The sequence below is a fragment of the Amphibalanus amphitrite genome, unplaced genomic scaffold (genome assembly GCF_019059575.1).
Source record: "Amphibalanus amphitrite isolate SeventyFive unplaced genomic scaffold, NRLGWU_Aamphi_draft 001231F_arrow, whole genome shotgun sequence".
Taxonomy (NCBI): domain Eukaryota; kingdom Metazoa; phylum Arthropoda; class Thecostraca; order Balanomorpha; family Balanidae; genus Amphibalanus; species Amphibalanus amphitrite.
Window position 1 is genome coordinate 113529 of NW_024882724.1, and position 27309 is coordinate 140837.

The 27309-nt window shown below is 51.4% G+C and overlaps 1 protein-coding gene across 6 annotated transcripts; it reads left to right on the forward strand.

The window, feature by feature from the left end:
* Positions 1 to 114: 114 nt before the first annotated feature.
* On the forward strand, positions 115 to 26732 carry LOC122371321 (beta-1,4-N-acetylgalactosaminyltransferase bre-4-like). Of its 6 annotated transcripts, none has more exons than XM_043347559.1 (9): positions 120 to 257; positions 3833 to 3930; positions 13196 to 13838; positions 16901 to 17045; positions 18496 to 18593; positions 23173 to 23356; positions 24570 to 24788; positions 25929 to 26022; positions 26281 to 26732. In XM_043347559.1, exons 3-9 carry the CDS (start codon positions 13379 to 13381, stop codon positions 26368 to 26370), a joined length of 1290 nt encoding a protein of 429 aa, XP_043203494.1. In that variant the 5' UTR covers positions 120 to 257; positions 3833 to 3930; positions 13196 to 13378; the 3' UTR covers positions 26371 to 26732. The 6 variants fall into 6 exon arrangements, with proteins under 6 accessions (XP_043203497.1, XP_043203494.1, XP_043203498.1 ...); XM_043347560.1 differs by having other exon boundaries at positions 176 to 251; XM_043347562.1 differs by lacking the exon at positions 25929 to 26022 and having other exon boundaries at positions 115 to 257.
* Positions 26733 to 27309: the final 577 nt, after the last annotated feature.

Sequence of the window (27309 nt, forward strand, 5' to 3'; positions counted from 1 at the left end):
GACGTTTGACCGAATGACTGAAAATTTTACAAAAATATAATTTCTTGCGTAATTCTAAATACCTAAATCTAAGCAAGTGGATTTAACATGATTTAGCTCATTTCGATAAACCTTGACCTGTTGTTTTCGCTGCGGAGTAGGGGAACGTAGAGGAGGTTTGCTTGCAAGCTTGGGCTGTGAAAGCTGTATGGGGAAGGGGGAAAAGTGGGACTGATAGAAAAGGCGCTGCTGGAAACGTCTAAGATAAGAAGGTGCAGGTAAGTTCTTTATCTCCTAGGGCTAGATCCAGTCATCCGGGCGAGGCACGTGGTCTCATTGGCGCCTGGCGGATCCTGATCCTGATCAACATCAAGGGCCCTGTGAATTCACACCCGGCAGAATATTTGGTACTCTCACTCGCCAATTCATGCTATTGCACCTCCCATGAGATCCCCACAACAAGAAACAAACGCCTCTCAGTTCAATCACTTGATGCGCTTTTATGCTAATAGTAAAACAATCATGATCATGAAAATCCATCATGTCATTCTGTGGCAGAATATTCTGTGTGATGTCATGCTTTGGAAGCTCTGCCTCCTGCTCCTCCCACTGATGTGATGCCTACTGCCAATGCATCATGGAATGATAGGTATTCTATTATACTTCACATAGAAACAGGCCCCATTGCCGTAAATGAGAAAGGTGGTCTCGGATGCTGGGGGCGGGAAGCGGGGCACCAGGCATACCCCAAAAGTTTCCTTTAACTAGAAAATCCTTTATTCTGATTTCTTAATGCAGTTCCTTGCAGTTCAATCAAACATTTACTCATAAAAGGTTTAAAGTTTTTTTCTATTCTCACAGAAATTGCAGTTTCATCAGTTTTGGGTGCTTAGAGGAGAGCATTTGGGGAGGGGAGCATTAGCACTTGCCCCAAATAGGAACATTTGCCCCTAATCCCCCTTGGATCTGCCAGTGCGTGGTCTGGTCTGGTTCCAGCTGGTCTGGTCTGGGAGCTGGAACAGTAAGAGTGAGATTTCTGGTTAGTGGATACTTACTGGTTTGGTGCTTAATGAAAATTGAAATATCATATTGACTAGGTAATATGGTGGGTCTTTTGTAGTTTTCAGAAGCATTTTCTAGCCAATGACAAATAGCTTTTAAGTTCACCAGCTTTTTTAACATGCCCCACTTCTTGCCATCTGTCTAGTAAATTATGGACTCTTGAGGATCAATAATAAAGAGGCCATTGTTTTACTTGCCTTATGGGCTGGCACTCAGCGAATGAAATATGCTTCACTTGCAGCTGCTCCCATCAACCTCAGATTATCACCATCAGATGCCAAAAGTCTTATGTGATGAGGCTACTGTCTTAAACTCAGATTATCTGGATCTGTTTCTGGTAAAAAAAAAAAAAACATCCACCCCAGTTGTACCTTGTACCCACAGCCACCCCAGTTGTCAAGAGTGAGCAAATCTAACCACTACCTACTGGATTCTAACAATACAAGCAAACTATTGATTGATCCCTATGCTGTAGCAGTTAGTATTTACTGTATGATCTAATGAATACTGCTGTTAAATGATATGTGTAGGACTGGTAGGTACTTGTGACCTAGTGTGATATATGCAGACAATTAGCAGAACCTAGCCAACAGTAATTTGAATTGCTGGGTAGTTAGAAGGCGGGGCAGATGGCTGTACACTGACCAACTAAGGTTGAATTATACCTAGAACAAGAGTGTGCAAGACCAGCTTGTGTTGCTATGAGCAGCAGTAGGGTTTCTGTTGCAGGGGTGAGCCAGTTAGTCAGTCTGAACATTGGAGGGGTCAAGGGGATAAGATGGATGACATTGGCTGCTATGAAGCAGTGGTATGTTGGTTGTCCCTGTGTGAACAATGGTGGTGGGGTGGGAGAGGGGGAGGGGGATTGGGCTGAATGTAGTTTTGATGTGGGCAGGAGCCAGCAGAGTGCGGTTAGATGCTTCTATCCGTATAAGCAACGACAGGGGGGGGGGGGGGGCGATGACGGTCGTTCCGATGTAGGGAGACCACAGAGGGTCGAGTCGTTGCGTTGAGCCGTTTTGAGCAGTTGATCGGGGTCACCGGTGAGGGGATGGGAGGGAGTGGGGTTAGAGGATGGGAAGAACAGAGGGAGTGGGATGACAGTGGCCCTGATGTAGACAGGCGGGGGGGGGGGGGGGGCGGTTCGAGCAATTAATCAGAGGGGGTCGAGGGGGGAGGGTCGTGGGTGGCGGTGGCCCCGCTATCTCGGCGTGGTTATGGCAGCGGCCGGCCGGCCGTTCAGCCGCTCCGCCGGCCCCAGTATTGACCGGTCGGGACTCGGGAGCCGGGTAATCACGGCCTATCGGCGGCTGTCGCGCTCAGAGATGAACTGGCCGACGGTCGACCGGCGCCGCTGCAGCACCGGCCGGCCGGGACCGGCCACGCTGTGCGGTTATGTGAAAGGAAGCCCTTATCGCCGGGTCATTGGGGACGACACTGTCTTGTTTTCCTCCCGCCGGCTCGCACAACGTTTCCTTTCTGTCGAGCTCTGAGCGTTGGGAATCACAACACTGCATGCCGCTGTGTTAGGATTGAGGGTGATGGGCGTCTGACTCACGAAGATGCTGTTACAGTGATAACAGAGATTCAGCAATGTGCTGCTGACGCGAAGCGGTTGCATGCAGTGACACGGACTGCGACGGTATAGTCATTGCCGATAATGAAGTCATCCCTTCGCGGCATCCACTGACTTAACTCTCGGAACACAAGAGCAAACGGAGTGGCTTCGAATCGAAAATGGGTCAGTTAAATTTGTGTCACCGTCAGTCAAAATCAAAGCCAAAAGCGAAGTCACAGTGAGGCTTATTGGTGGTTAATTTACGAATTATACAGCGATTCAACTTACGCTGATACCGATACACTGTCGAGCTTTACGTAGGTATAGATAGTTTCATGAATAACGAGCAGTTGCCAATATGTCTGGCCAGTCTGGCATGTCGCAGCAGAAGTAGATAGCGGCTGTTTCCAAATGACATCGTAATTTGTGAAAAGGTGAGATTGTATGCCTTGCCTGGCTCAATATAGGTATACTTAGGGTGTCGGTGCAGGGCACAGTGCCATCAGGCTCGATATGTGTCCTTGTATAATGTCCGACACAGCACGCTAGCCGCACATATGGCCATAAGGCAGCGAGCTTCCCCTAACCGCTGCGTTCCGCGCTGCCGGTCGACGTGTGTCATTAATCGCCGAACAGAGTGGAGTGCTCACCTCTGCTCCCCGGGCTGGCCGTCGCGCCCGGCGGCCGGCCGTTCCGCCCCCAGCGCCGATCCGAGCGGCGAATTGATGGCGCCGGGTCAGCCGGCCGAGACACCGGCCCTATACCGAGCCGTACTCCGTTAATGGCTCGAGAGTCGTTAAAACTCCTACGACTTTTCAGGCTCGTCTTAATGTCCGATAAATTTCCGAAACACTGACAAACACATGCAATGCCGAATGCCGTGTGCTCACAGGTTTCCCAACCTCAAGGCCATTCTATGACCCTCAGCAAACGTTCCTCATTTCATATTTAGCAATAGTGAGCATCATTACACGAGCTGAATTGAAATGGCAGATACAGGCGGTAAATTATTTCCATCCCATCCCATATGCTGGCCTATTGATCGTATGCACCATCCACATATGCTGGTTATTATCCATCGACCATGTGCAGTGTGCTCACAACAATTGTGGGCTGTGGCGGCCAGCTGCGGAGTGCAAGTGCTCAAAGTACCCAGCTGGTATCGGTGCCGGCCTGGGTGGTTCCCCGTGTGAGCAGCTTGAGACAGAGACGGCTGGGTGTCTGTGCCGGCAGATTGCAGCCGCCTCACACTCGCCCTCGGCTTGGCGTCCGCGGTTCGTGACCAGAGTCGCCATGTGAGGTACTCCAGCCGCCTCTCGCTTCGCTTACCGGTGAGTACAGAGGGCTGCCTCAGGACCGCGCGAAGGTGGAATGACTGCTCGTTCGCTTCCCATCTCTGTCCTCACTGCTCGCCCTTTCGTCACTCCGTCCCCCCTGGCCGCTCTGACCTTCGTTTTGTGGAGCGTGATATTTTTTTTTTCGTTCGACGTGAATATTGCGCTTATCCTCCTTTTGGTGAAATTATGTGACTAATTATTCCTACTTTGCCACGTTTTCGGTAGCGATACTCTTGTCGCCTGTTTCATGAGGAAGAAAAAATATTATTTTTGTTTGTATGGAGCCAAGCCAATTAAAACTCAAAGACAACGCTAACTGGAACGCAAGGGTATCGTTTTGAGCATTTTGGAAGCCAGTCTGGTGTGGCAACATTCCTTGACAGCATTCAATGATTGCGTTACCTCATTGGAATATCAGTTTTCTGAGTGTCGGCTGACTAACACCGCGTGGAGCAAAGGAACGGTGCTGTATGAATGATAAACACATAACATAGAATTCAGGGGGTGTCGAAGTCTAGTAGGAAAATCTGGCAAATTCCCTGCGTGACGTCACGTCGGGACTGACCGACGGCACTTTGCACTGAAGGATACGGCGGATTGGCTATTTTTGAAAAATGATTAAAAATACTTATGTGCTGTTATGACACATAAAACGCTTATCAGCATGTTCCTCATCATGTGATAAAGCCATATCCGTGGTCGAAAATAGCTGAGCCCCTCCCAATTTCCAACCACCGACCTCATAAGCAAAGGATGTAAGCGTAATCCTTAAGGGCGACTTTCCAATACATATCCGTACATATGCGTCCTTATGGAAATCGGTAGTGTGGCGATTGGCGACGCGCGCGACATCTGTGTGGCGACCAAGTGGCGACTGTGGCGACACCTGGTGGCTGCTTTTCTGCTGTATGTAGGCATTGGGGTTTTGCCAGATATGGTTCCTACTGCTACACAACTATGTTGACCCAATACTAGAAAGTTATTTTGCCAGTAAAAGGCAAGCAAATTGAAAGTCAATTTATAAAATTGCTTATAAATGATAACGAGGAAATAATAAAGAAGTTTTGATTGAATAGTTATTAAAATACCCAACCGGTAAACTATATTCTGGTAGATTTAGTAGAAATTAGTCCGTGCAACCTTGTATTTAGGGCCTTGATAGAATTCACGTAGCCTGTTCAATTGTTCTCAGTTAGCACTTTGCAGTGCACACGAGCGCTGACCTTTTCCGATTCCTCCATATGGGAGCTGCCGCGATTGTCGACCGACGGTCCGTCGACCAATTCCCCAACCTGTAACATCAGCCGGCCGAGATGAGGCCGGTTTATGGGCGGCAGCGCCGGCGCCCCTGGGAGCGCATCGGCCGACCTCAGTGAGAGTGACTGCCACCTGGCGGTGTGGGGACGGCGGTCCGTGGGACAGCCGGGTGGGCCGTCAGTCGGTGAGCTGGGGTCGTTGGGTGCGGCGGAGGGGAAGGTCGGCAGCGGCACACGGGAGGTGTGTGGGGAGCGTGGGAGCTGCGCCCGCGGAATTCACCCCCTCGCCGGTCCGTGCGTGCCCACCCGCCAGGTAGGTAGGCAGCGGCACGGTGCCAACCCCCGCTCTCCGGTGGCGAACGGTCGTAGGTGCGCTGGCGTCACCGGCCGGCCCGAGTTTGCCAACCGGCGGCTGTCGGCACACTGCCAGGATGCTGCGGCACTCACCAGATTCCGGCTATACTGCCGCGGTTTATTATTTCCGAGCCATAGAGTGTTCCCCTGAGGCTGAATTTAAGATTGCTTCATATTGTGCCAACTGTTTTAAAATGGGACGCTCTACAAATATGTCCTGATGCCCGGGCAGTTTTAGCCGCTTCTCTCGAAGTCGTGGATTTGTCACCACTAGCTATTTCTGTGCCGTTTTTAGATGTCCCCGGCTACTTAAATTTCGTCCGCGGCACCTGGGACTTTCTCTCCGCGGTTGGCAGCGGTGACCGACCGTGTCTTCCCCAGCTGTGACCTTGTCTCTCCTGTGGTAGATGTGTCTCCTCATCGATGACCGTGTATCACAGTGTATCCGCCTGTCGTGATATTTCGACACCTTTTTTTAAACCCCACATCTGTTCTCCGGTGAATTTCCGGGAAACACGAAAGATCTCTTTTTAGAAGTGTCCAATCGTCCGATCCTGATCAAATTTGTGTGTTCGTAAGCTTGCTCTGGCATTGCTTGATCTGCCAAGACAGACAAACTTGAGAAAAATCGAGTGACTACCTTTTTTGAAGGTTTCTAAACAACTTGTCTGAACTTCACGGGAGAACAAATGTGGGGTTTAAAAAAAGGTGTCGATTTTATCTCAAGCTGCGACCGTGTCTCCCCGTGTCTCCCCCAACTGTGCCGTGTCTCGCCAGCTGTCTTCGTGTCTCCCGCAGCTGTGCCCCTGTCTTCCCCAGCTGTGCCGTGTCTCCAGACTCCAGAGCTGTGTCTGTGTCTCCCCCTGTCTCCCCAGCTGTGTCCGTGTCTCCCGCACCCACGGTAGCCGTATATTGGACCTCCCGGCCGCGGTCAGCCGGTCTCCCCGCCCCCCCGGACGACCTCGCCGTCCCCTCCCCAGCGGCTCTCTCGGGCGCGGCTCTGGAAACTCCCCAGTGTGGTGTGCCGAGTGGCCCTGACGTGCCGTATCGCTGAGTGCGTGCGGCTCCGTCAGCGTCGAGTTGTATTGGCGGCGCCGGTGGGACATGTCGGTAGCCCTTCGTCAGCAGCCGGCCGGTGTGGTGATAGAGAGGAAATGGGAAAGAGGAGGCGGTCTGCTCTTCGGATCTCGTTCCGCCGCAACGCTGCTATAGAGGCGATGGCATGGCGTGGGAGCAAAGTTGTCTTCCGCACTCGTAGCGCAGAGATGAGATATGGACACCTAGTGTGAGGACTTAAACATGTGATGGAAACTGACGGTCTTGGCATGAAGTGTGTTGATGTTTCATCACGCTGGATCTTGACCTTTGGTCCCGGTTTAGAATTCCGGTCTTCAGCCCCAACCGGTCTCCTGTCAGGTAGTACTCCGCCATGTGTTGGTGATTCATTCCGCGTGGCCTCTGGTCTTGAACTCTCATCTTCTGTTCTCATCTTCATCTCATCTTCCCTCAACTCTGTCTTCCGTACTGGTCTTCGGTCCGCCAATATCCCGGCTCGGCGACCAGAAGCCGGGCTCGGCCCGGAAAGGCGATCACCTCCGACACGGAGTGGCACGCTACTCTGCTCCCCAGACGGGGCATAACGCAGGCAGCCGGCAGCTCTGCGCCGCTCAATATCAGGTGGCAGTCCCGTGGGACGCCACACGCGATCGGGCCGCTCTGATGATTGGTTTTTAGGGACACCCGGACCGCATCGGTCACCGTCGGTCGTGTGGTGCCGCCGGCCGTCACTGGACCTGCGTGCTGATCGTGTTGTTTGCGTCGCAGCGCTGGTCTGCCGTGGGCGATCCGGTCGACCGGTGCGAGGCCGGTTCGGAGCACGCCTGTTTGATGTCCCGACGTCTGACAGATGCGCCAGACAGGCTCCCGTTCGACCGGCGACGGGGCTGCCCACGCCGACTCAGCACTCAGCAGCCTTGTTTTATAGGCATGACGTCATATGCCTAGGCCGGCACATTTTTAACGAGCTGTTTTGTTCCCGTATGTATTTAGGGCGCGATGTCACCAAGCGAGATATGCGGAGCAACGGTGGAGAATATGTTTATGTGACATTGTGGTGTTTACCCTGTCGTATCTGGTCTGACGTTTTTCTCAAGCTGTCCGTTTGCACGTCCTCGTGGCTTGGTGTGAAGAGATTAGTTCTCTGTAAAGGCTGCCCAGGAGAGGAGCGTCAGTCACCGCACCACCAGGCACGGAAGGTCGGCGACGCAACAGCCATCTGTTTCTATTAACGTGACCTGCTGGCCGCTGGGTAAGCCAGGTATGTTTTCATTAGTGGCTGTTGGTATTATTGTGGCTAGAATAGCCGTCCCCGCTGGCCGTTTGGGATAAGTCTCTCCCGTCACGCAGCAGGGTATGACATTCTTAGGATAACTATAGATAGATGGATCGTTCAGCTGGCGGATGCCGTCTGTAGGCCGGTGGGCGCTCTCAGACAGTGTTTGCGTGTTATGTGACAGGCGGTGGGCGTTGCCTGACTGAATGCAGTATTGTCTGCTGAACAACAAACGTGTGTGTGCCAAACAAACACAAGTGTCCCGAGAAACACCAACAGGGTGAGAGCTCCCCGTCTTTCATGTTTGCTCGTTTACTTCTTGCTCTTTTGTTGGATGCACATTAGCTGGATCACCCGTAAAGGCAGACCTGTAAGTTATTAGCTTTTTGCAATGTAATGTAAAAAACAACGTATTGCTTCGCTGTTTTCAGTATTGTGTTATTATAATGTTAATTGTGTTTTTGTTGGCATGATTCAAGAAAAATGTGCAATTATGGAGTTAAATAATTCTAACTTAAAATTCGACATTGTGCTAACCGCTAAGCTATCAAATTCAATCAGCCGGGTGCAATTAGAATGTCTGATGTCAAATTAACGCAAGGGGTGAAGCGGACCCGAATCCCTTTTGGTGGGAGTTGGTCGTGCCCACAGTGACCGACCACCCCCAACGACCACGACTGGACTGAGACCGACGGGACACGGCTAACTCGGCTCGTAACTTCGTAACCCGACCGGGTGTCAGATGTCCCGACTCGTCCCGAGAGAGCACACAATTACTTTGGAGAGAGCACATCAATCAGTCAATGGAGAGGGATCCAGGTCTTCATAAGACTTTGTACCGCAGCTACGAATACCGCAGTCTGTGCTTCCAGTGCATATTGCTTACATCTGACCCATCAAATGAAAGCAAGCAAGCTATTGTGTATATTGACATTGGCGTGCTCGAAAAGGCTTAGCACCTGTGCTACTTGAGACCATATCACAGCTATAACGGGGATGAAGAGGTTGAAAGGGTGGTACATGGTGCACTGCACACCCACTTGCTCCATTGTGACTTAGATTGACCCACGCATGCATCACCCTGATGAGTCAGCGCTCTATCTAACTTCGCTCTATCTGGGCGGAACAGGCATCTTCACATACCTCGCCACGTGAGGGTGCGAGTGCCATCGTTGGGAGCCTCTTCAGATGCCTGTGCATACGTCAGCACCGACGCTCTTAGCTAACGATAGCCAGGCCGTCGCCGATACAGGATAGATAGTGCTGTCGGACGCCGGGCCGATAACGCACACTGACGCCCTCCCGGACCGCTGCGGGACCGCCGCGTCCGTCTCAGAACCTCGCGTGTGAGCGGCCCCGGGGACCCGCCCGCCAGGTCAGGGGTCAGGGGTCACCCGTGTGTGCCGACACTCGCCGGCCGTAGCGCTGAGGGACCGCCGCTGTCCACTGCGGCTGGTGCAGGTCAGGGTCGGAGGCGGATAGCTTTCATCTGACCCCAGCCTGAACTACGGCAGCGCGGGAGATTAGCACCACTAATTCACCGTCTCAGCCCATGGTTGTTGGAGACGGCCACCTCCGCACTCACGGACGGGGAGACCGATGCATCCCTAGCCATTGACTTGGACATTGAGGAATGTTGACTCTGTGGGTTGCAGTTCAAGGAACATGTAACGCGGACTTAGTAATGACACATAGCGAGATGGGTCTTACCCCAGCTGCTACGGCGTAAACTGGTTCCTTTCAAAGCCCAATAGCGGCTGGGGGAAATTGGTTCTTCAGTGTCTCCCAGTAGCCAAGAGCGAAGATGTCAGAATGACTTGCTGAACAGTTTTTGCTCTTGTGCGATAACGCCTCTGTAAGTACACAAGGAACGACGTTGACGCTTCTGACGTCTTCTTTGGACGTGCCGATTACGCACGCCCAGGTAATCTGTGGTGACAGCAGCATTACTTTGTGTCGCTTAGGATCCTGCGCTTTTACTTTATCCTGATACCTATTTTTTTTTCTTCGATAAGCTCGTTCCATCTCGTCCATCCCGACTAGATCGATGATGGTTTGGTGTTTTAGGGCACACCAGCAACGAGGCTATATGGCGCCCGACCATATCAATGCGAGGGTCAGGCGATACAAATTTCAAGCCACCACATCGTGGCTAGAGCTCCTCGCTAACATGCGTACGATATGGGTACGCCCTTTCCCTGTCCTCATTTTCATCATATCTCGTTCTGTTCATCTCGTTCAACGCGCAGCCGTTCGGTTTGCCAATAGTGGTGTTATTCGCACTGCTTTTCAGCCAATCGTTGTGCGCCACGGCGTGGTCGTCACTCCATTGCCAGTGCCGGCCAACGCCCCATCGCTTTATTTCAAAAACATGTTTTATCTGTGCAGTATAGCATTGTTCCGACCTAGCCACGCCTGTGAGGTGAGCAACGTTTGTTTCCTGCGAAACCTGAATTACATAACTAGGTTCCGTTTTATGTTTTATGTTCGTTTTGGGGTCTGCTGAATGACAGCGGAAGTCTGCACACTGCACAGTGGCATCGACGGTACAGTATGACGCGGTGTATGAAAAACCACGATGTATGTGTGGATCACCGAGAATACATATATCATATCTGGCAGTGGGAGGTACTGGCAGTGGCAGTGTATGTTTGACTGACAGTGAAGGTCTGTTGACTGACATCTGTTGACTGTTGACATCTATTGACTGACGTAGGAGCCTCGCTGTGTGATAGTGAAGATCTGTTGGCTGACATTGACTTCGGAGGTTCGCGGTTGGATGACACTAGATGCAGGTCTTCTGACTGACTACTGCAATGGTGGTGTGGTCGTCTGCGTGCTGACTGCTGGTGTTTGCTGACTGATAATTGCAGTTACAACATGCATGCTTTCCTCCGCACCTGTTAACATCACCAGTCACGAAGCCTCAGTTATTCACAACTGCCATCGAACTGGACAATCCCTGGACCAGTGACACTGACTGGGCCGGTTCGACCTTGACTGTCACACTGACCTGATAGCTCCAACCGCGCGACAGTCGCGGGGCCACTCTGTCGTGGCTGGTAGCGAGGGGGGGGGGGCTGGTGGAGGTCACCCGTCGCCCCGACTGGGGGCCAGCTCTACCGTCGGCTCACTGCCGGCTGATGGCGACTGATGGGACGGACCGAGCGGCCGCCGGCTGCTCGCTCGCCCGGTGAGTGGCTACCCCTCGACCCGGCCGCTATGCAGATTACCCATAGAATATGGAATCAGTTCTGCCGGCAGCCGGGAGCCGATCGGTGAATTGGCTTCGCCGGCACCGAGCGAGCTACCGTGGGCGGCTATATTGTGGGCTGTGGGCCGGTGTATTGACTGAGGATTGCTGATACGTAGAGCTAGCGGCCAGAATAAAGCACATTAGCGCAGTGCGGATTTCACAATTACGCAGTTAGATGCTTTAAAGGTAGTGTGCCAGCTTTCCTGGACCATATGGAGTTAATGACCCGGATAAGGAGAACCGGATTTTTAGAACTTATCCATACCTTCAAAACTTATGGAAACGTCTTAAATTCTTCAAATTTTGAGTACCCCAGTGCGAAATTCGCCCCGACGGGTTGTCGGTCGTACCCCAACCACATTTTACACCACTATGAACAATAAATGCACACACTAAAATCGCTATTACCGATAGGCTCATCCAATCAAGTTTCGATAAACCCGTTCATCATCATCTCCTGCGGTTTCGAACACGCCTGTTAGGTGGCTTCTGATGCTCGTCGAGGTCGGAATTTCCAAATACGCGTGGTGCGTCGGGCCGCGCGCTCTGACTTCGGCCAAGAAAAATGCGTCAGCTGATCATTGTCATTTCTGCCACTTGCGTGTGGTGTAATGGGGTCATAGCTTAAGAGACGGCTGTTTCATATCAATTATTTTACATAAAATCATATTTCAAACCAAAAATTAATGTTCGACAGCCAAATTTAAGAAACAATACCAATACAGGCTTACAGTTTAAGGCTCGACATTGTGTTGTCTACGATTAGACAGCTGATAACTCATTCCCGTACGTCGTATGGTCGTAACACTATAATGACCTTTGCTTATTGTCACAAGTGCGCCGCATTCGCGATTGTTGCCCGACGCCTGTTTGCAGGTGAGCCCACTACAGTTGTGATACATATCTAAAAACCGATAAACTTTTAGGCAAAAAAGGCACTATTCCAGGCCCATTTATGATTTTTTTTTGCGATATTAGGTAAAAACAGAAGCTTCTTATCCTAGGAAAAATAAAATGGGAAATCTTTCAAAGGTGGCACACTACCTTTAAACACATCGGAAGTACGACGTTGGGTGCTGTCATGCCCACTGCCTAGTGCCTACCCTCCCCATGCTCAGTGCTCACTGGTGCGAGCAGGCTGGCAGAGTTTGCTGGGGTTAGAGCCGCCGGTGCTCGGACCTGTTACCAGAGTGGCCGTAAAGAACGTGCCCTGCCTGAACTGTCGACAGGCGACCGGCCGCGCTGACACATGGTCGGGCTGACGACTCGTTGTCTGGCCCGTGAACCCGTTTCTCGCTGTGGCTCGTTCTGAAATGGCCGCGCTCTTTGAGTAGTGATGCGCCTTATTTGACGGAATACCAATGGTCTGGGGCTGCCTGGCTAGACTGTGACATTGACGCGGCTCTGCCGGCTACCGGCCTCTATGGCAGAGGCCGGGACTGTGCCGAGGAGGTCTATATCCATTTCCGATCGATCGAGATAAATCGAAATAGAGTCGAAATAGAACCTTCCAGGGACACTTTCGGGCGACGACCCGGCGTGTCTCCGTTCTGGTCGACCCAGTCGGCCATGTGACCCTTGTCTCCGTTGTGACTCATTGTTCCATTCTGCTCCGACCCATGTCTCCGCCCTACCTGGACCCGTGTCCTCGTTCTGCTCTGACCCGTGCCCCGCCCTGCCCTGATTTGTGTTCCCGATCTGACCTGACCCATGTCTCTTTTCTGCTTTGACCTGTGTCTCTGCCAAGCCCTGACCCGTGTCTCCGTTCTCCGACACGTGACCGGTGTCTCGATTCTATTCTGACCTGTGTCTCGGTTCTGCTCTGATCTGTATACCCGCCCTGTTCTGACCCGTGTATCCGTTCTGACCCGTGTCCCCATTCTTTTCTGACCCATGTTTCGGTTCTGCTCTGACCCGTACACCCGCCCTGCTCCGACCCATGTTTTGGTTCTGCTCTGACCCGTATACCCGCCCTGCTCCGTGTCTCCGTTCCGTTTTGCTCCGTGTCTCCGCTGTCCTGACCCGTGTCTCGGCTCTGACCCGTGTCTCCCCCTGTCGCAGGTGTGTGTGACGCAGGTGGTCGCCGGTGGCAGGCGGCCGGTCGATTCTCCCCGCGCGCCGCTCATGAGGACGCGCCACATCTCGGCCGGCCAATCGATGCCGTGCGCCCGACGCCGGCTGGTCGGCGGCCCGGCCCCCTGAGCGCCCTCGCTCCCTCGCTCCACGCTCGCCGCGGCGCGGCCCATGTACTCGGCGGCGCTGGTGGTGCCGCGCGGCCGCGGCCGCCTCCTGCGCTACCTGGTCGGCTGCGTGGCCGCCCTACTCTTCCTGCAGTGCTTCCTCAGCCTGCTGTCGGCGCGGCGCGCGCTGCCCACATCGTTCTTCCAGTTCGACTCGTCAGCGGCTGTCTCGCCGCGGCTGGTGCTCGGCCTCACCAACACCACAGCGCGGCCGCCCTCCACCGGCGGCGGCGGCCCGCGCGACCCGCTGCTCGTCAAGGTCATGGTCGACCCGGGCAGCAAGGCACCGGCGCCTCCGGCGGCGGCCGTGACCGTCAACGGCACGGCCGCGAACGGGACGGCCGCGCTGGTGAACGTCACCGCGTCTAGTCAACGGCCGCCTCTGCCGACGGCGACGACCCCCGCCGGCACGAGCAGCCCGGCCGACGGCCGCCAGCGCTGCCCGCCGGTGCCGCTCAAACTCGGTGAGTGAGGGACCATGGCCGCCGGATGGATTGTGTCGCCTCATTGACTCGGTGTTTTTCATGATATTTCAATCTCTTTGGTCAGACGTTAGGCCTTGCCTACGGTTTGTTGCCAGTAGCCAGTGAAATCAGATGGGCAGAATTGCTTTCAATCTTTCATGTTTGCGCAGTGAACACATATCGTGAGAAATGGTGGCTAGGCTGAAGGAGAGTTAAGCAAAAATATCCAATGAACTCAGGGTGATTTGAATAATCACTATTACAGTTCTTTGACACGTGGCAGATAATCGTCCGAACCCAACAAAAAATCCAAATATCACTGAGCAGTAAGCACCACCTGGCTTAGATGCCGAACTTTGTTTTGTTACCTTTTCCGAGCCCACCTGTGGCTGCCGATGTGGTGTTGGCACCATCGCTCCGCAGTTCACACACATATTGAGGTCACCGGACGGCCCATTACGTCGGGACAGTGAAGGATGAACGTGACACTCTGATACACCGACCAATTCACAGCCTTTCAGGCACGGACAATGCCGAATGACTGATAACCCGGGCAAACCGACATTTATTGGTTCAGCTTACCTAACTTATTTACAAGTTTCTCGTTCTGGCTTACTTGCTAAAACCATTATATTTGTCATTCTTGGATGCGCATTCTTCATGAACTTCTAGTTTGCTTGGCATCAAAACAGTCACATTATCTCCGCATCTTCATGTTACGATTAAAAATAAAACACCCTCGCGCTTATTGACTTTCGGCGCCGACTGATCTACACTCTACAGTTGTACAGTCGTATTTACTGTAGCATCGCAGATAGCCCTCTCACTCAGCGGCAATCCTTTCAGATCAGCCGACAACAGGGAAGGCTTTGTTTCAGTGATGACAGCAGATTAGCAGCCGTATCTGACTATGACTAGAAGGATAAACTCAAGTGTCAAACATACCACCAGCTTGGGGTCATCGACACTTGACGATCTGAGACGGGAATCTGCTCGTAACTGTAATTGGTTTTGTCATCTTTGCTGTATTTTTTTCTGTATGTAAGGCATAAGCTATCAATCACTGCTCATTGATCGACTTCTTTCGTGTTCTTTTTTTTTCGTTACTACTTTGTAGTTCTTTATTTCCTTCTTTTTCCTTTCACCCACTCTCTGTCCTTTTTCAGCAGTTCGGCGATACTTTGTGAGCCATTTTATGAAGGTGTTTGTTATGTTCCAAGCATTGCTAGCCAGTTGGCCAGAGTGGGGTAGAGGGAATTTCTTCGTTTTGTGAGTCATAAACGTTCAGCGCAATGAGGAGCGCCTTGACTGTTTCTGAGCCATTTTCCCCGTCAGCTCAGTTCATATCCCAAAAATATTGAGTGACTAACTCTTTGTTTTGGTATCATGTTTTGCCCTTCATAGTCCCAAGGGGCTCAACCAAAGTTATGCACCGCAGCATTCATATGTTCCGTAACTCTTCTGCTGCAGCTGAATTTTGTTTGACGAAAGAATGTTTGAATGAACAAGCCTGTTTCGTATGGTTCCCGGGGGCCTGACTACATCCACTCACAGTCGGTTTTCGTCGGAGTGAGCCTGTATCAGAAGTTACTGAGACGCCGAAGATGGAAACACGATCCTGTGGGACTTTTCGATGTCCTGTATCATCGTAGATTTCGTTGAGCACTTGCAGTAAGACATGCAATTGCAGAGCGTTAGGACGTAGATTGAGGCGTTACTCTCGATGCAGACGGCACATCATTGTCTTGGAGTTTGACGCGCAGGTGTTTGAGTCTATTCTGATCTCTCATTGCATCATATTTGTCATATACGCAATTACCAGCCAGGGTAAACTATATAGACGCGGATGAAAACACGATAGTTCACGAACCACACGCGTTTCTTGTAAATGTATACCCTGCTGGTATGAAAACAATTATTGTGCGTGATTTAGTGTTCATTTGCTACGTGACTTCCAAGAAACTTCAGACGGAATGTGTCTATAGTAGGTTGTGGAACAGCACTAGCATGCGCATATCGTACTCATGTGCCTGCGGACACAGCACATGCGTGTACGAAAAATACATGCTGGGCTAAAATGCAATGCCTACATAGGTACAGAGAGCTGCATGCTAACGTGCTTAGGGTCAGACGCTGCTGTAATAACTCTTACAAACGGTGGAGTAATAATTCTTCCTAGACGTGCTTATATTAGCTAATGTTCGTTGAAAGTGAAATGAGCACATTTTCTCGCATTGTAACAAAGTTCTCCTGTCGCCCAGTTGGTTCATTTCATTTATGACGTGCTCCGTTTATTAGTGCCAGCAAGCTAAAACTAACCTCGGTAGGATGAATGGGCATGCATTTTTCCACTATTACACCGAACCTATTCCCGCGAACTTCCATTCCACATGCCCGTAGGCACCGACTTGGGTATCTTCTCAGCACATGCATTGCGACTTCTTGCATTAAGTGTCCATAGTTCAACACGTTATACAAACTAATAAGAATTTTTTCTACGACTGCCATCGTTGCAACTTGCAACACTTTTCTCTTTGATAATAAGGAGGAATAGAGAATGGTAAGCACCGCTACACTGGGCTCGAACAGCTTCAGAGTCGTGCTCAACAGTCCAGCGTTGTCTCTTCCGCACAGACCATAGGTGGATCGATGCCGCTTCTCCAACCAGTTGCATCGCTAACTTTTCCGTTGTGCCACGAGTCTCGGATTGTGTGTGTGTCTCAGTGTGAGATGTGCTGCTGCTATTTTCTCGCGTCATATTTGTGCCTGACTGTACCAGTCTCCAACCTACCGTTTGCTGGTGCCACAGTTGTGTATGACTTGTAATTTGTATCCACAACTGTGCCACAGTCGAATGTAGGTATGCACTGTGTGGCCGTGCGACAGCACTGTGCTGTTCGTTACCCCAATCGCCCGACTAAGCCACAGTCGTGTATTGCCCGCCATCCGACCATGCTGCAGCTACACACCGTTTGACTACCGTGGTCGTGAGTTATCCATCACTTGACCGTCTTAGTCGTGTGCCATTCACCATCTGACGATGTTGCCCTCCCGTTCCGCAGTCGGTCCGCTGGCGGTGCCCTCGTCGGCGCCCTCCTGGGACCAGATGGAGGCAGAGGAGCCGTTCCGGCGACTCACGGACGGGGGACGGTACCGGCCGGCGGAATGTGTCAGCCGCCATCGAGTGGCCATCATTGTGCCATATAGGTGAGAGACGGTGTCCGTACGGCCGACTGTGTCAGTCTCCATCGAGTGGCCATCATTGTGCCAGCTGTGCAGCTCCCACGGGTCAGCATAGGTGAGAGACGGTGTCCGTACGGCCAACTGTGTCAGCCGCCATCGAGTGGCCATCATTGTGCCATAGGTATAGGTGAGAACGGTGACCGGTGTCAGTCGCTATCGAGTGGCCATCATTGTGCCATATAGGTGAGAGTGTGGTGACAAGTGTCGGTCGCCATCGAGTGGCTATCATTGTGCCATATAGGTGAGAAACGGTGACCGTACGGCTGAGCCCTAAGGATGACCGTGTCGGGATACAAGTGTCACTTTTGCAAAGTGCCAATTTTCAAAGGCATTCTTTTGGTAGCATTGGTGCCGGTGTGTAAGGTGGGCTATAGGAACTCATCTGTCCCCTATAGGAACCCTTTCCAATAAGTGTTCCTTAGCAGCAAAAGGCTCTATATGGTACCGGTAACGGGGAAGGTTGGGGTCTTAGAGGACGGAAAGCTCCGGTGCAGAAGTTTCGTGTTCCTCGAACTGTTTCTCTCATTTCAGTCAGTCTTATTCTCCACCAAATTCTACATTTAGCCATCCTCCGCACTCAAATCTCTCTCTCTCTCTCTCTCTCTCTCTCTCTCTCTCTCTCTCTCTCTCTCTCTCTCTCTCTCTCTCTCTCTCTCTCTCTCTCTCTCTCTCTCTCTCTCTCTCTCTCTCTCTCTCTCTCCTCTCTCTCTTCTCTCATTTCTTTTCTTCCTCTCCCTTTCTCCGTCCTTTCTCCCACTCTCCCCTCCCCACCGTCCTGTCCTCGACATCACGTGCCGTCGTTATGCTGACCCGTGGGAGCTGCACAGCTGGCCGGCGCTCCGTCCCTCCCCAATGTCTATTCTGTCTCTCTTCCGCCAGTGCGGACCACCGGGCCCCACGCTACCTGACGTCCTGACACGAACCATCGCTGGGCCCAGAATAAAGTATGAATCTTTCTAGTGCCCATCGCCGCACTTGTGGTAGCCCTGCTTAAAATGCGACCTCGTAACAGCGTTTGAACCACACTAGCGCCCTGTCCCACACCAGCAACCGAGTCACCCCACAATGGTGTCGGCCCTGCGCTAGCGCTCTGACCCCATAATAGCGCCCAGCCCCACACCAGTGCCTGCCGCTCAGCCCGCATCAGCGCTCGGCCCCATACCAGCGCCTGGCCAGGGGGTACACGCTGTACGCCGATAGCGAGTTTCCCTCGCCCAGCGACCGTCCTGTTTATCGCCGATTTTTTGTGCTCGGCTCATGATACGAGCGTCCGTAGACAGGCGGCACACACATGGTAACATGGGCGACTGTAATTCCGACCGTGTTTGCTCCTAGATAGGCCGGCGACGGCGACCTGACCTGCGCGTGCTTTGACAATCGTCTCATGCTGATACAAGCTTTCCTCTGTTCGCAGGGATCGGGAAGAGCACTTACGTATGTTTCTCTACCACATGCATCCGGTGTTACAGCGTCAACAGCTAGATTACGGCATTTTTATCGTGGAACAGGATGGTGAGTGACGTGATTGTTGAACGCTTTTGGCCTCATGGACGTCTTCCCGTCAGTTACAATTATTGCTCTTGATCACTGTGACTCGACAATGAAGAATGCATTGTATTGCCGTCCACACTGGAACTGAACGAAGGAGCGAATGTACAGGGTGTCCCATAAGTTCGTTTTCACCTAAATTTTACGTTTTTAGGCTCTCTTGCTTAAAGGCACGCTGAAATTGGTTCGTTACTGGGCTTACGTGGTTGCCATGGCTGGTAGAAATATGCTCCACAGTAACTAATTTCTGTAGACAAAATAGTTTTTGCTAGAGAGCCCGTTTCCTACACAGACGGCTAACGCCTCAACATAGAGGTCTCCAATACGGGTACGTCTCGTTATTTAGTCAGCACGTGACCATTCGCGACGATTGAGGGTGATTGAGGCCTACCAGTCTGTAGACAATGTCCATCGCTAACTGGACGCACAGTCAGCAAGTGACACCGATGATTTGTCGGGAGTCAATCATTGCAAGTTTATCCTCTTTTTTTGTCAGCTCTCCGGAGTGAGCCATGTGGCCAAAACTGTGTGGCGCCAAAGTGGCCATCAAAAAGGTCAAAGGGTTAGAAAGTTGGTAAGCAGACTTTTCAGGATGGATTACCAGCTGTCTAAGAGTGTTCTTTCGGGGTACATAACTCAAGGTGACTTAAGCTTTGCTTACCGTAGGGCTCAAAACAGTCAAAAACGTCTTAAAATGGCCAAACATGAGTTTCGTTATGCCTGAGGCTAAACAAACTAAAGGGCTGAGGACATCAACCAGGTCATCTGGACTAACTAGTCCACGTTCGAGATGAAACACCCGTCCAAACCCGAAAACAACCCCATAAGGGCGAAGGAGGAGGTCTCCGTTTCGTCCCGTTATGTTCCTATGCGAAAGGCCAAGGTCACGGTATTGTGGGGTTATAGGCGTCCAGACGCTGACCAGGTTGCGATTGGTGTCCCAGAAACAGCTTTGGGAAGCATAATGCTTATCTAAGAACATCTGGGAGGAGTTTCAACCCTCAAGCTGAACTCGAACCGCGAGTATGAACACATTTATAGAGGAGAAAATGGCATCCGAGAGGTCGTAGGCCCATCTTCAGGCAAGACAGTGCATCAGTGCACAGGTCAAGCAAAGCTTAAAAGCGGTGCAAGGAGACTGTGACAGGCGTTTGTGGCAAGACCACATGCCAGGCACCTCATCGGATCAAAATTTCATAAAAATTTGTTGGTTATGCTGAAAATTAGGCTCGTCGAAGCTTAGCGCTGTTCCAGCCTCGAGGAGCTCACGACGCATGTCAAGTCAGTATGGATTAACTTTAACACGCGCAGTGGAAGGGTTGCGAGTACTACGCCCAGTGGAAGGGGGGGGGCGGATGGCGCCCCCCCCCCTAAGATCTCAGCTCCCAGTAAAGCTAGGAAGACGAAATTTGGAGGGTAGGTGGGGGCCCCGGGGAACTCTGCTTTGTGTGAATTTCATGACCCTAGGTCAATATCTTCAAGGTCAAATGAGGTCAAATGTGGTCAAATCTGCCATATGAGTGACTTTTTGCGTTTACACGCCGATGACTCAAAAAGTTACCGGCCGATTTTCTTTTTTCTTTCTCTATACGAAAGAACATACATTTGTTAGTATGTAGGGTGAATTTCTAGTTAATCAAGCAATAAATATGGCAGTTAGAAGCCTGCTAAGGGTAAGATGTCGCCGGCTGAAGCGGGATCGGCGGACGCGGGAAAAGCGGCAATCACAATTTTGTGTTTACACACTCATAACTCAAGTTTTTACCGGCCGATTTTCAAAATTCTTTGACCATAAGGTTGCCTGTACATTTCTTAGTCTTCTCACCAAATTTGACGCGAATCGAATATAATCAGCGGTAAGGAGCGCGATGTAAAGACGGAACCGTCCCGCCCCGGCACAGTCTACAATTCAGGCGGCGCGTAACGGCTAGCGCCGGCCGCCGCGCCGCCGCGGCGGCAGGATGTTGGACTTCACACCGCTATTACTAGAAAAGTTGCGAACCGATTTTCTTTTTTCTTGCACGAGAAGATCCGCAATTCAATTCTGGACAGGTAGCCCAAATTTCACATTAATATTATGTTTGCGGCGCGAGTTATTGGCGAAAAACAGGAGGGATGGGCGAAATCCGCCCCCCCCCCCCCCTTCCACTGCGCGTGTTAACCCGCGCCCCGTAGGGGGGGGGGCCGAAACGGCCCCCCCTGTCCTTTTCGGTCGATATCTCCTAAACGGCTGGAGATATCGCCACCAAACTTTCAGGACCCCTCCGGGCATCAATTTTACACATTGTGACCAAAAATTTTTCCAGAGGCTATGATAGGTTGGCCACAAATGACGTCAGAGTGACGTCATGTTCTGCCATTTTCGACCGAAAAAAGACCTTCGCGAGAAGACCTGTCAGGACTACAGCTTTGAAGATACAGAAAAATGATCAAGACATAAAAGGTGTAGAATTAACAGGGCTACAAAACTGCTATCTCGAATTTTTGAAATTTTTGAGTTTTGACCCCCAAAAATCAAAAAAGCATTTTTTTGGATATATTCGCCAAAAAATCCAAAAAGTTTTTTTTAATTTCGAAAAAAACCGGAATATATGTGATAGTGCCTACCGTCTTCTATCTACATACCAAATTTCAGATCGATACCTCGTTTTTTGGCCAAGTTATAGCGAAAAAACTGTTCAAAAATGATGACGGCAAATTTTCAAACTCAATTTTTGGCAATTCTAGAACTCGTAGAGCAAAACGAAGACCACCATTAGACTCCCCGTGACGAGCTGCATCGAATCGATACCCATTTTATGCAAAAATATCAACTTTGAAATTTGACCTAATTTGACCTGACCTTGACCTGACCTTCACAAAAACGTGACCTAGGCTGGCCCCAAAGGCTGCCTAACCCACATAATCGCATTTGTCATGTAAAATGGACCATAAAACATGTATCACACGACACATTCATATTGTGACCCCCGGTGACCTGACCTCGCTGTGACCTGACCTGGTATCAGTGACCTCAGATAGCAAGGTATGTGTTTGACGAACAATGTACCATGGATGGTTTTCAATAAATTACCAATTTACTCGCTTTCACAGCACATTTCTTGAATTGCCTGTGAACGGTGAAAATCTGACCTTTGACCTGACCTGTGACGTCATCGGTTTGACCTAGGTCAATGAAATTTGGTCACAAGGTAGTTCCCGGGTGGGGCTATCGAACGGCGTTTGAATTTTGAAAATCGGCCGGTAACTTTCCGAGATCTTAGGGGGGGCCGAAACGGCCCCTCCCCTACGGGTGGTAGGGTCCGCCGGTAGCCCTACGGGGCGCGGGTTAAGCCTGCTAAGCAGCCAAACATGCCGGTTGGCATGCCGCAGCATGTGTTCACGTGTTTGCCTATTAAATGGGGAGCACATTGAGGGGTCACAAATATATCACGACGCAATGTACTCTGTTTCACATGCAAATATAATGTGAGAACGAACTTATGAGACACCCTGTACTGTGAAAGTGCTCTTTAGTCAGAGTGATAGCCAGTCTTGCTTGCTTTTGCGGTGTGTTACCTAATATAGATAGACTGTAGCCATTCTGCGCGGTATTCGCAAGTTACCTAGCTCGGTATTCTTGTTCAATAGTCGGTGTTCACTGTTCACATCTTGACCATCTGTGCCTTCTTACAGCCAGCTAGCTCGCTTTGACGTAGTTGACTGCAGGTGGTCAATGAGCGCGTTCAGGTACCGATTTTTCAGCCTCGTTTGACCACCCCGACCGGACGGCCGGCCGCAACACTGGCGGATTGGTCGTCTTGTGTTTTTCTACGCACATGCGTGCATGTTATCCGGTGTGCACAGCCTGGCTTTTTACCTCCATGCACATCTGAGTGACGCCACTAGCCTCGAATGACGTCACTGCCACTTGCTATAAGTAATGAGAACATCGGCATCGTCTCCGAATGATATCACTGACCTCTGAGGTCATTGATTCTGAATGACTTCATGTCCGCCGCCGCCGCCGCCGCCGCCGCCTCGACCACTGCCAGGATGCTGAGTGCCACGAACCCACTGGGGCGAGCACTGCTAGTGCCTTATTTCCACTCTAAATTCACAGCCGGACTGTCAGGAAGAGAACGCTTCCATCCGTGAGCCGGCTTTCGACACCGTTTGTAAGGTTTACCCACACATCCTGACACCGTCACGTACAGACACTGATCGAACACACAGGTGCTGTGACGGCTGTGTGTGCCTAATGCCGGATGCAGCCGCTCAGTCCTGGATTAGTGTTGCACCGGGCTGATCGGATATCAGACACTTGTCTGTGCCGTGCCGGGATTCAATCAGTATCCTTCCCGAAATATGAACAACTCGTGTCGGACTTGAATAGTGAAGTATTCACCGAACACTTTGTTGGGACTTCAGAACTGCCGTTATTAAGTATTCTGCCGTTACCCTCGCTGCTCGACGGATCACCTCCGTATGTGGCTGATAAGTTGTTACTGATAAGTAATGCTTAGCCCCTGTATGTGACCGTGCTCTCTGCCCTTGCCGTCAGGATCTGATATGTTTAACCGGGCTTCGCTGCTCAATGCCGGTGCCATGGAGGCCATCAAGCAGTACGACTTCCAGTGTTTTGTCTTCCACGATGTGGATCTTTTGATGGAGGACGACCGCAACCTTTACACGTGCCCGCAGCAGCCGCGCCACATGTCCGTCGCCGTCGACTCCATGCAGTACAAGTTAGTATCGCCACCGGTAGATGGGAACACTGCAGCCGTCAGTACTTCGCTAGGCTTCGTAGTTTATTCTTAGCAGTGTATTTGGTTGGGTAAGGCAGAATGGTTTACAGAATGGCTGACGTCCGAAGTATAAAATAACGTTATTTAGACAGACTAACATTGCTTACGCTCGGTGTCTGTAAGAGCAAACCCATACACCACTCACCAGTTAGTTTGGATCACTTTTTACAATGTAAGTCACATTGCTTAGAAATTTTGCTTGGGGAGCTCTCCTCGGGCTCAGCCCCGGTGACTCTAGGGTGTCTGCCCAGACCAATTTCTCACCCTAATAACTAATTCCTATCATCCTTCCAGCTCTGAAATGGTCTCGTCAGACCGAGAGGGCCGAAGCCAACAAAACAAACGTGAAGCTTTCCTTCGTGACAAGCGGTCAATGGCTGTTATTCGCATACATAATTCTTACATTTGGTTATTCGTGCCTAGTCTGTTCTTCATTGAGATCGATGTAACCGTCATTGACCCCCGTAGGGTTCTGCTACAGCCAGGGATGCGGAGCCGTGGAAATTTCAGACGGCTCCGGCTCCGGCTCCGGCTCCGGAGAAAAAAATCGGCTCCGGCTCCGGCTCCGGCTCCGGGTGAAATGTCATGGCGGCTCCGGCTCCGGCTCCGGCTCCGAGTAAAATGATCCAGCTCCGGCGGCTCCGGCTCCGGCGGCTCCGGCTCCGGCTCCGGCGGCTCCGGCTCCGGCTTCTACTCAGTACATCCCTTATGCGATCAATTAAATACGGGTGGAAGGAAAAAGGCGATGGGATTGGTACACGTTGTTTCTGTATTTGTATCACAAGGCTATTTTGAATACCACATTGTTTTACGCCTTGTACTGTCAAACCGAACTAGGTAAATAATTGTTTCCTCGTAAGAAAAAGAGCCGGAGTCGCCCCCTTTTTTGACGGCTCCGGCTCCGGCTCCGGCTCCGGGTTATATTGTTTCACGGCTCCGGCTCCGGCTCCGGCTCCGGGCAAAATATGCCGGCTCCGGCGGCTCCGGCTCCGGCTCCGGCTCCGGCTCCGCATCCCTGGCTACAGCTGCCATGTTTTCCGCCTTCCCTTATTACAGCCGGTGATACTATGTCCTCCGGCCTCAGACCTTCGTGTGTTGCCCCCGCTGACCCCATATGCTCCGCCCATTTACCCCGATGTGTTCCTCCCTCCAGACTGGCGTACCCTCAGCTGTTTGGCGGCGTGTCGGCGATGACGCGCTCTCAGTTCGAGCTGGTGAACGGCTTCAGCAACCAGTACTGGGGCTGGGGCGGCGAGGACGACGACATGTACAACCGGCTGACGTACCACAAGCTGCACATCGCCCGCTACCCGGCCAACATCGCCAGATACAAGATGGTCAAACACAAACACGGAAAGGTCAACCCTAAGCGGTGAGCTTTCTTATGTTTTTAAAATTACACTTGTCATCCGGGTGGGAGTGGACGGCTAAAGAAAAATTACAGAAAAATCGAAAAGGGTTAATAATAGGTGACAGACATGTGCATTGTAGCGGAGCTGATAGTTGGATCCCTGATCTTTGTGGAACTTGGATCTCATCTCATAAGAACTGGTAAGAATCCACTTAATTTAAACATTTTAAATTACGATACATATACGGATGCAAAAAATATGTAGACAATGTTAGGATCTTTTATCCCATACCCTAGATCAAGATCGGAGGGATGGGGCTTAGATCCGACTTCTCAGATACCTGCACATTGCACATGACGTCTGATAGGTGTCATTGGCGATGGTCGTTAGTGGTCGCTGTTAGTGACCGTTGGTAGTGGCCGTGGGTAGTGGTCGCTAGTAGTGGCGACACTGGACACTGGGCGGTCTGGACTCCATGTGTCTGCACTGAGGCCGCCGGTCGGGGACTGTTTACACGTCTGAAAAAGGAGGTCAATAGTACCTTATCTGAGGGGGAGGGGCACCATGACTCCCCTGAGAGGCTGGGCCGGGCCAGGCACTGGTATCGGCAGGGGGCTGTGCATAAGCGACTCCGACGGCCGTAGCGGCTGGGTATGACGGTCATATCGACCGAGTCCAACCGTCGGTAACAGCTGGGTCTGACGGTCGTAACAGGCGAGTTAACTGTCGTAACAGCTGCGTCTGACGGCCGTACTAGTCGAGCTGGTGGATATCTGTGGTGCACACTATACAACGCCACTGGCATTTCCTGTCATTTTCCTTCTCATTCACCTTCTTTCTTGATCTTGTTAACGTGTTACGTGGAAACAGTGGCGAATACACGAGTTTTCTGGTTGGATTGCGCCAGTCATATATGGCTAGCAATGAGTACCTGGTTGACTGTAAGCCGTACGGTATCTTTAGGGATGTATATGTGCGGTATCTATAGGTACAGTATCTAAACCCTAATTTTTTTAGTCGTCCCTGATAGCTTCTATCGTACTTCAGTCTGTTCTCCTCTCTCCTGACTGAATTGTCATATCGCCAACCATGTAAACCAACCGCTTCCCCTTGTCGCCACTGCTATAAATCAATCATTGACCACCGTTCCTATCCAACAGCTACTCCTGCATACCAGCTGCTCCTGACTGCCTATCCTGTGTGGCAAACGTTCCTGTTCAACGGCCATTCCCATTCAACTACTTACTTTCTGAGGTGAGGATCCATTTTCTGACTATCCTGTTTTCTTGCTGAACTCTTACCTCCGACTTATGACAGGGGTATATTTTATGCTTTGCGGCTCACTTGTTGTACATATTGTCACTTCACTTAGTGAATTGACAATGATATGATACGTCAGCCCTGTGTGTAAATATTCAGTTTCGTCACTTACGAGTATCACATGTAGTTCGTTTGCTAGAATCGATGTCAGCCGTTCCGAATCTCCACATGACGCCTTTGTATCTGTCCCAGGTTCGACCTGTTGCGGCGAGGCAAGAAGCGCTTCACCACCGACGGCCTGTCGTCGCTCAAGTACCAAGTCAAAGACATAGTGCTGGATAAACTATACACCCGACTGTTGATATCACTGGGCCGCCGGTGACGGAGCGCGGTGCCGAGCGGTCGCCCCTAGTCAAACGCCGGCGGTCGGCGGTTTTAGGCGGATCGCGGGTGCCGCGGCGCGCAGGACACTCGCGACAGTGATACGCGCGTCCGGCCGAGCGCGCTTCCTCTCTGTGGCTGTTGTACCGATGTGGACGGTGGGCAGTCGGTGCCGCCCTCACCGACACGAGATTATCGTCCGTTTTATGCCGAATGACGACCGGTACTGGTTCGTCGTATATAGAACTTTATGGGTGTGTGCTGGTGTGGACGTGTGTGCCTGTTTATGTGTGCAAATACACAAGTGCAATGTTAACCGTGAATGGGCTTTGTGGTGTGTGCTGTGCTGAGAGTTGTTTATCTCGTCAGAAGGAAGTGGGTTGATGCAGGCACATTACGACTGTAGCGTATCAGGATGTCAGATTTGATGTGTACCTACCAGAATCTTTGCGTATGGACGTCAGTTTCTCGGAAGTATCGGAACGCATTTTATATGGCGATGCAGGGTCTGATCCAGGAAGATTGTTTTGTAGAAATGTTCAAACTTCAAAGAACTTCCGAACTGTTTTACCACATGTTATCCTGTTTTGTATGGCCCCCCCCTTGGCCCATGGCCCCCCCCCCCCTTGTATCCGCGCCTGAAACACATCCACTATATACACGGTCCACCACCACTATAATACGGTCCCGACGGCATGGATGTCCAGTCATCACTGCGCTTCACTGTTTTTCACCTTTGCGCCCCTGTTTCTTCGACGGTCCAGCTCCCGACGTTCGATGGTTCGACGTCCAGCTCCCGACGTTCGATGGTTCGACGGTCCAGCTTGTGGACCCCGCTTTTTGCTCCTCGCCATACGTGCCTGTTGCTCGCCCTCCAAAGCCGTCCGCTCTGGGCTGTTA

Excerpts from the sequence above, each read along its gene's own strand:
- LOC122371321 (XM_043347559.1), top strand. The coding sequence starts at position 13,379 with ATGTACTCGGCGGCGCTGGTGGTGCCGCGCGGCCGCGGCCGCCTCCTG. Across the intron at positions 18,594-23,172 it reads TTTTATCGTGGAACAGGATG|GATCTGATATGTTTAACCGG; the intron begins GTGAGTGACGTG and ends CCTTGCCGTCAG. Across the intron at positions 24,789-25,928 it reads GGAAAGGTCAACCCTAAGCG|CTACTCCTGCATACCAGCTG; the intron begins GTGAGCTTTCTT and ends CCTATCCAACAG.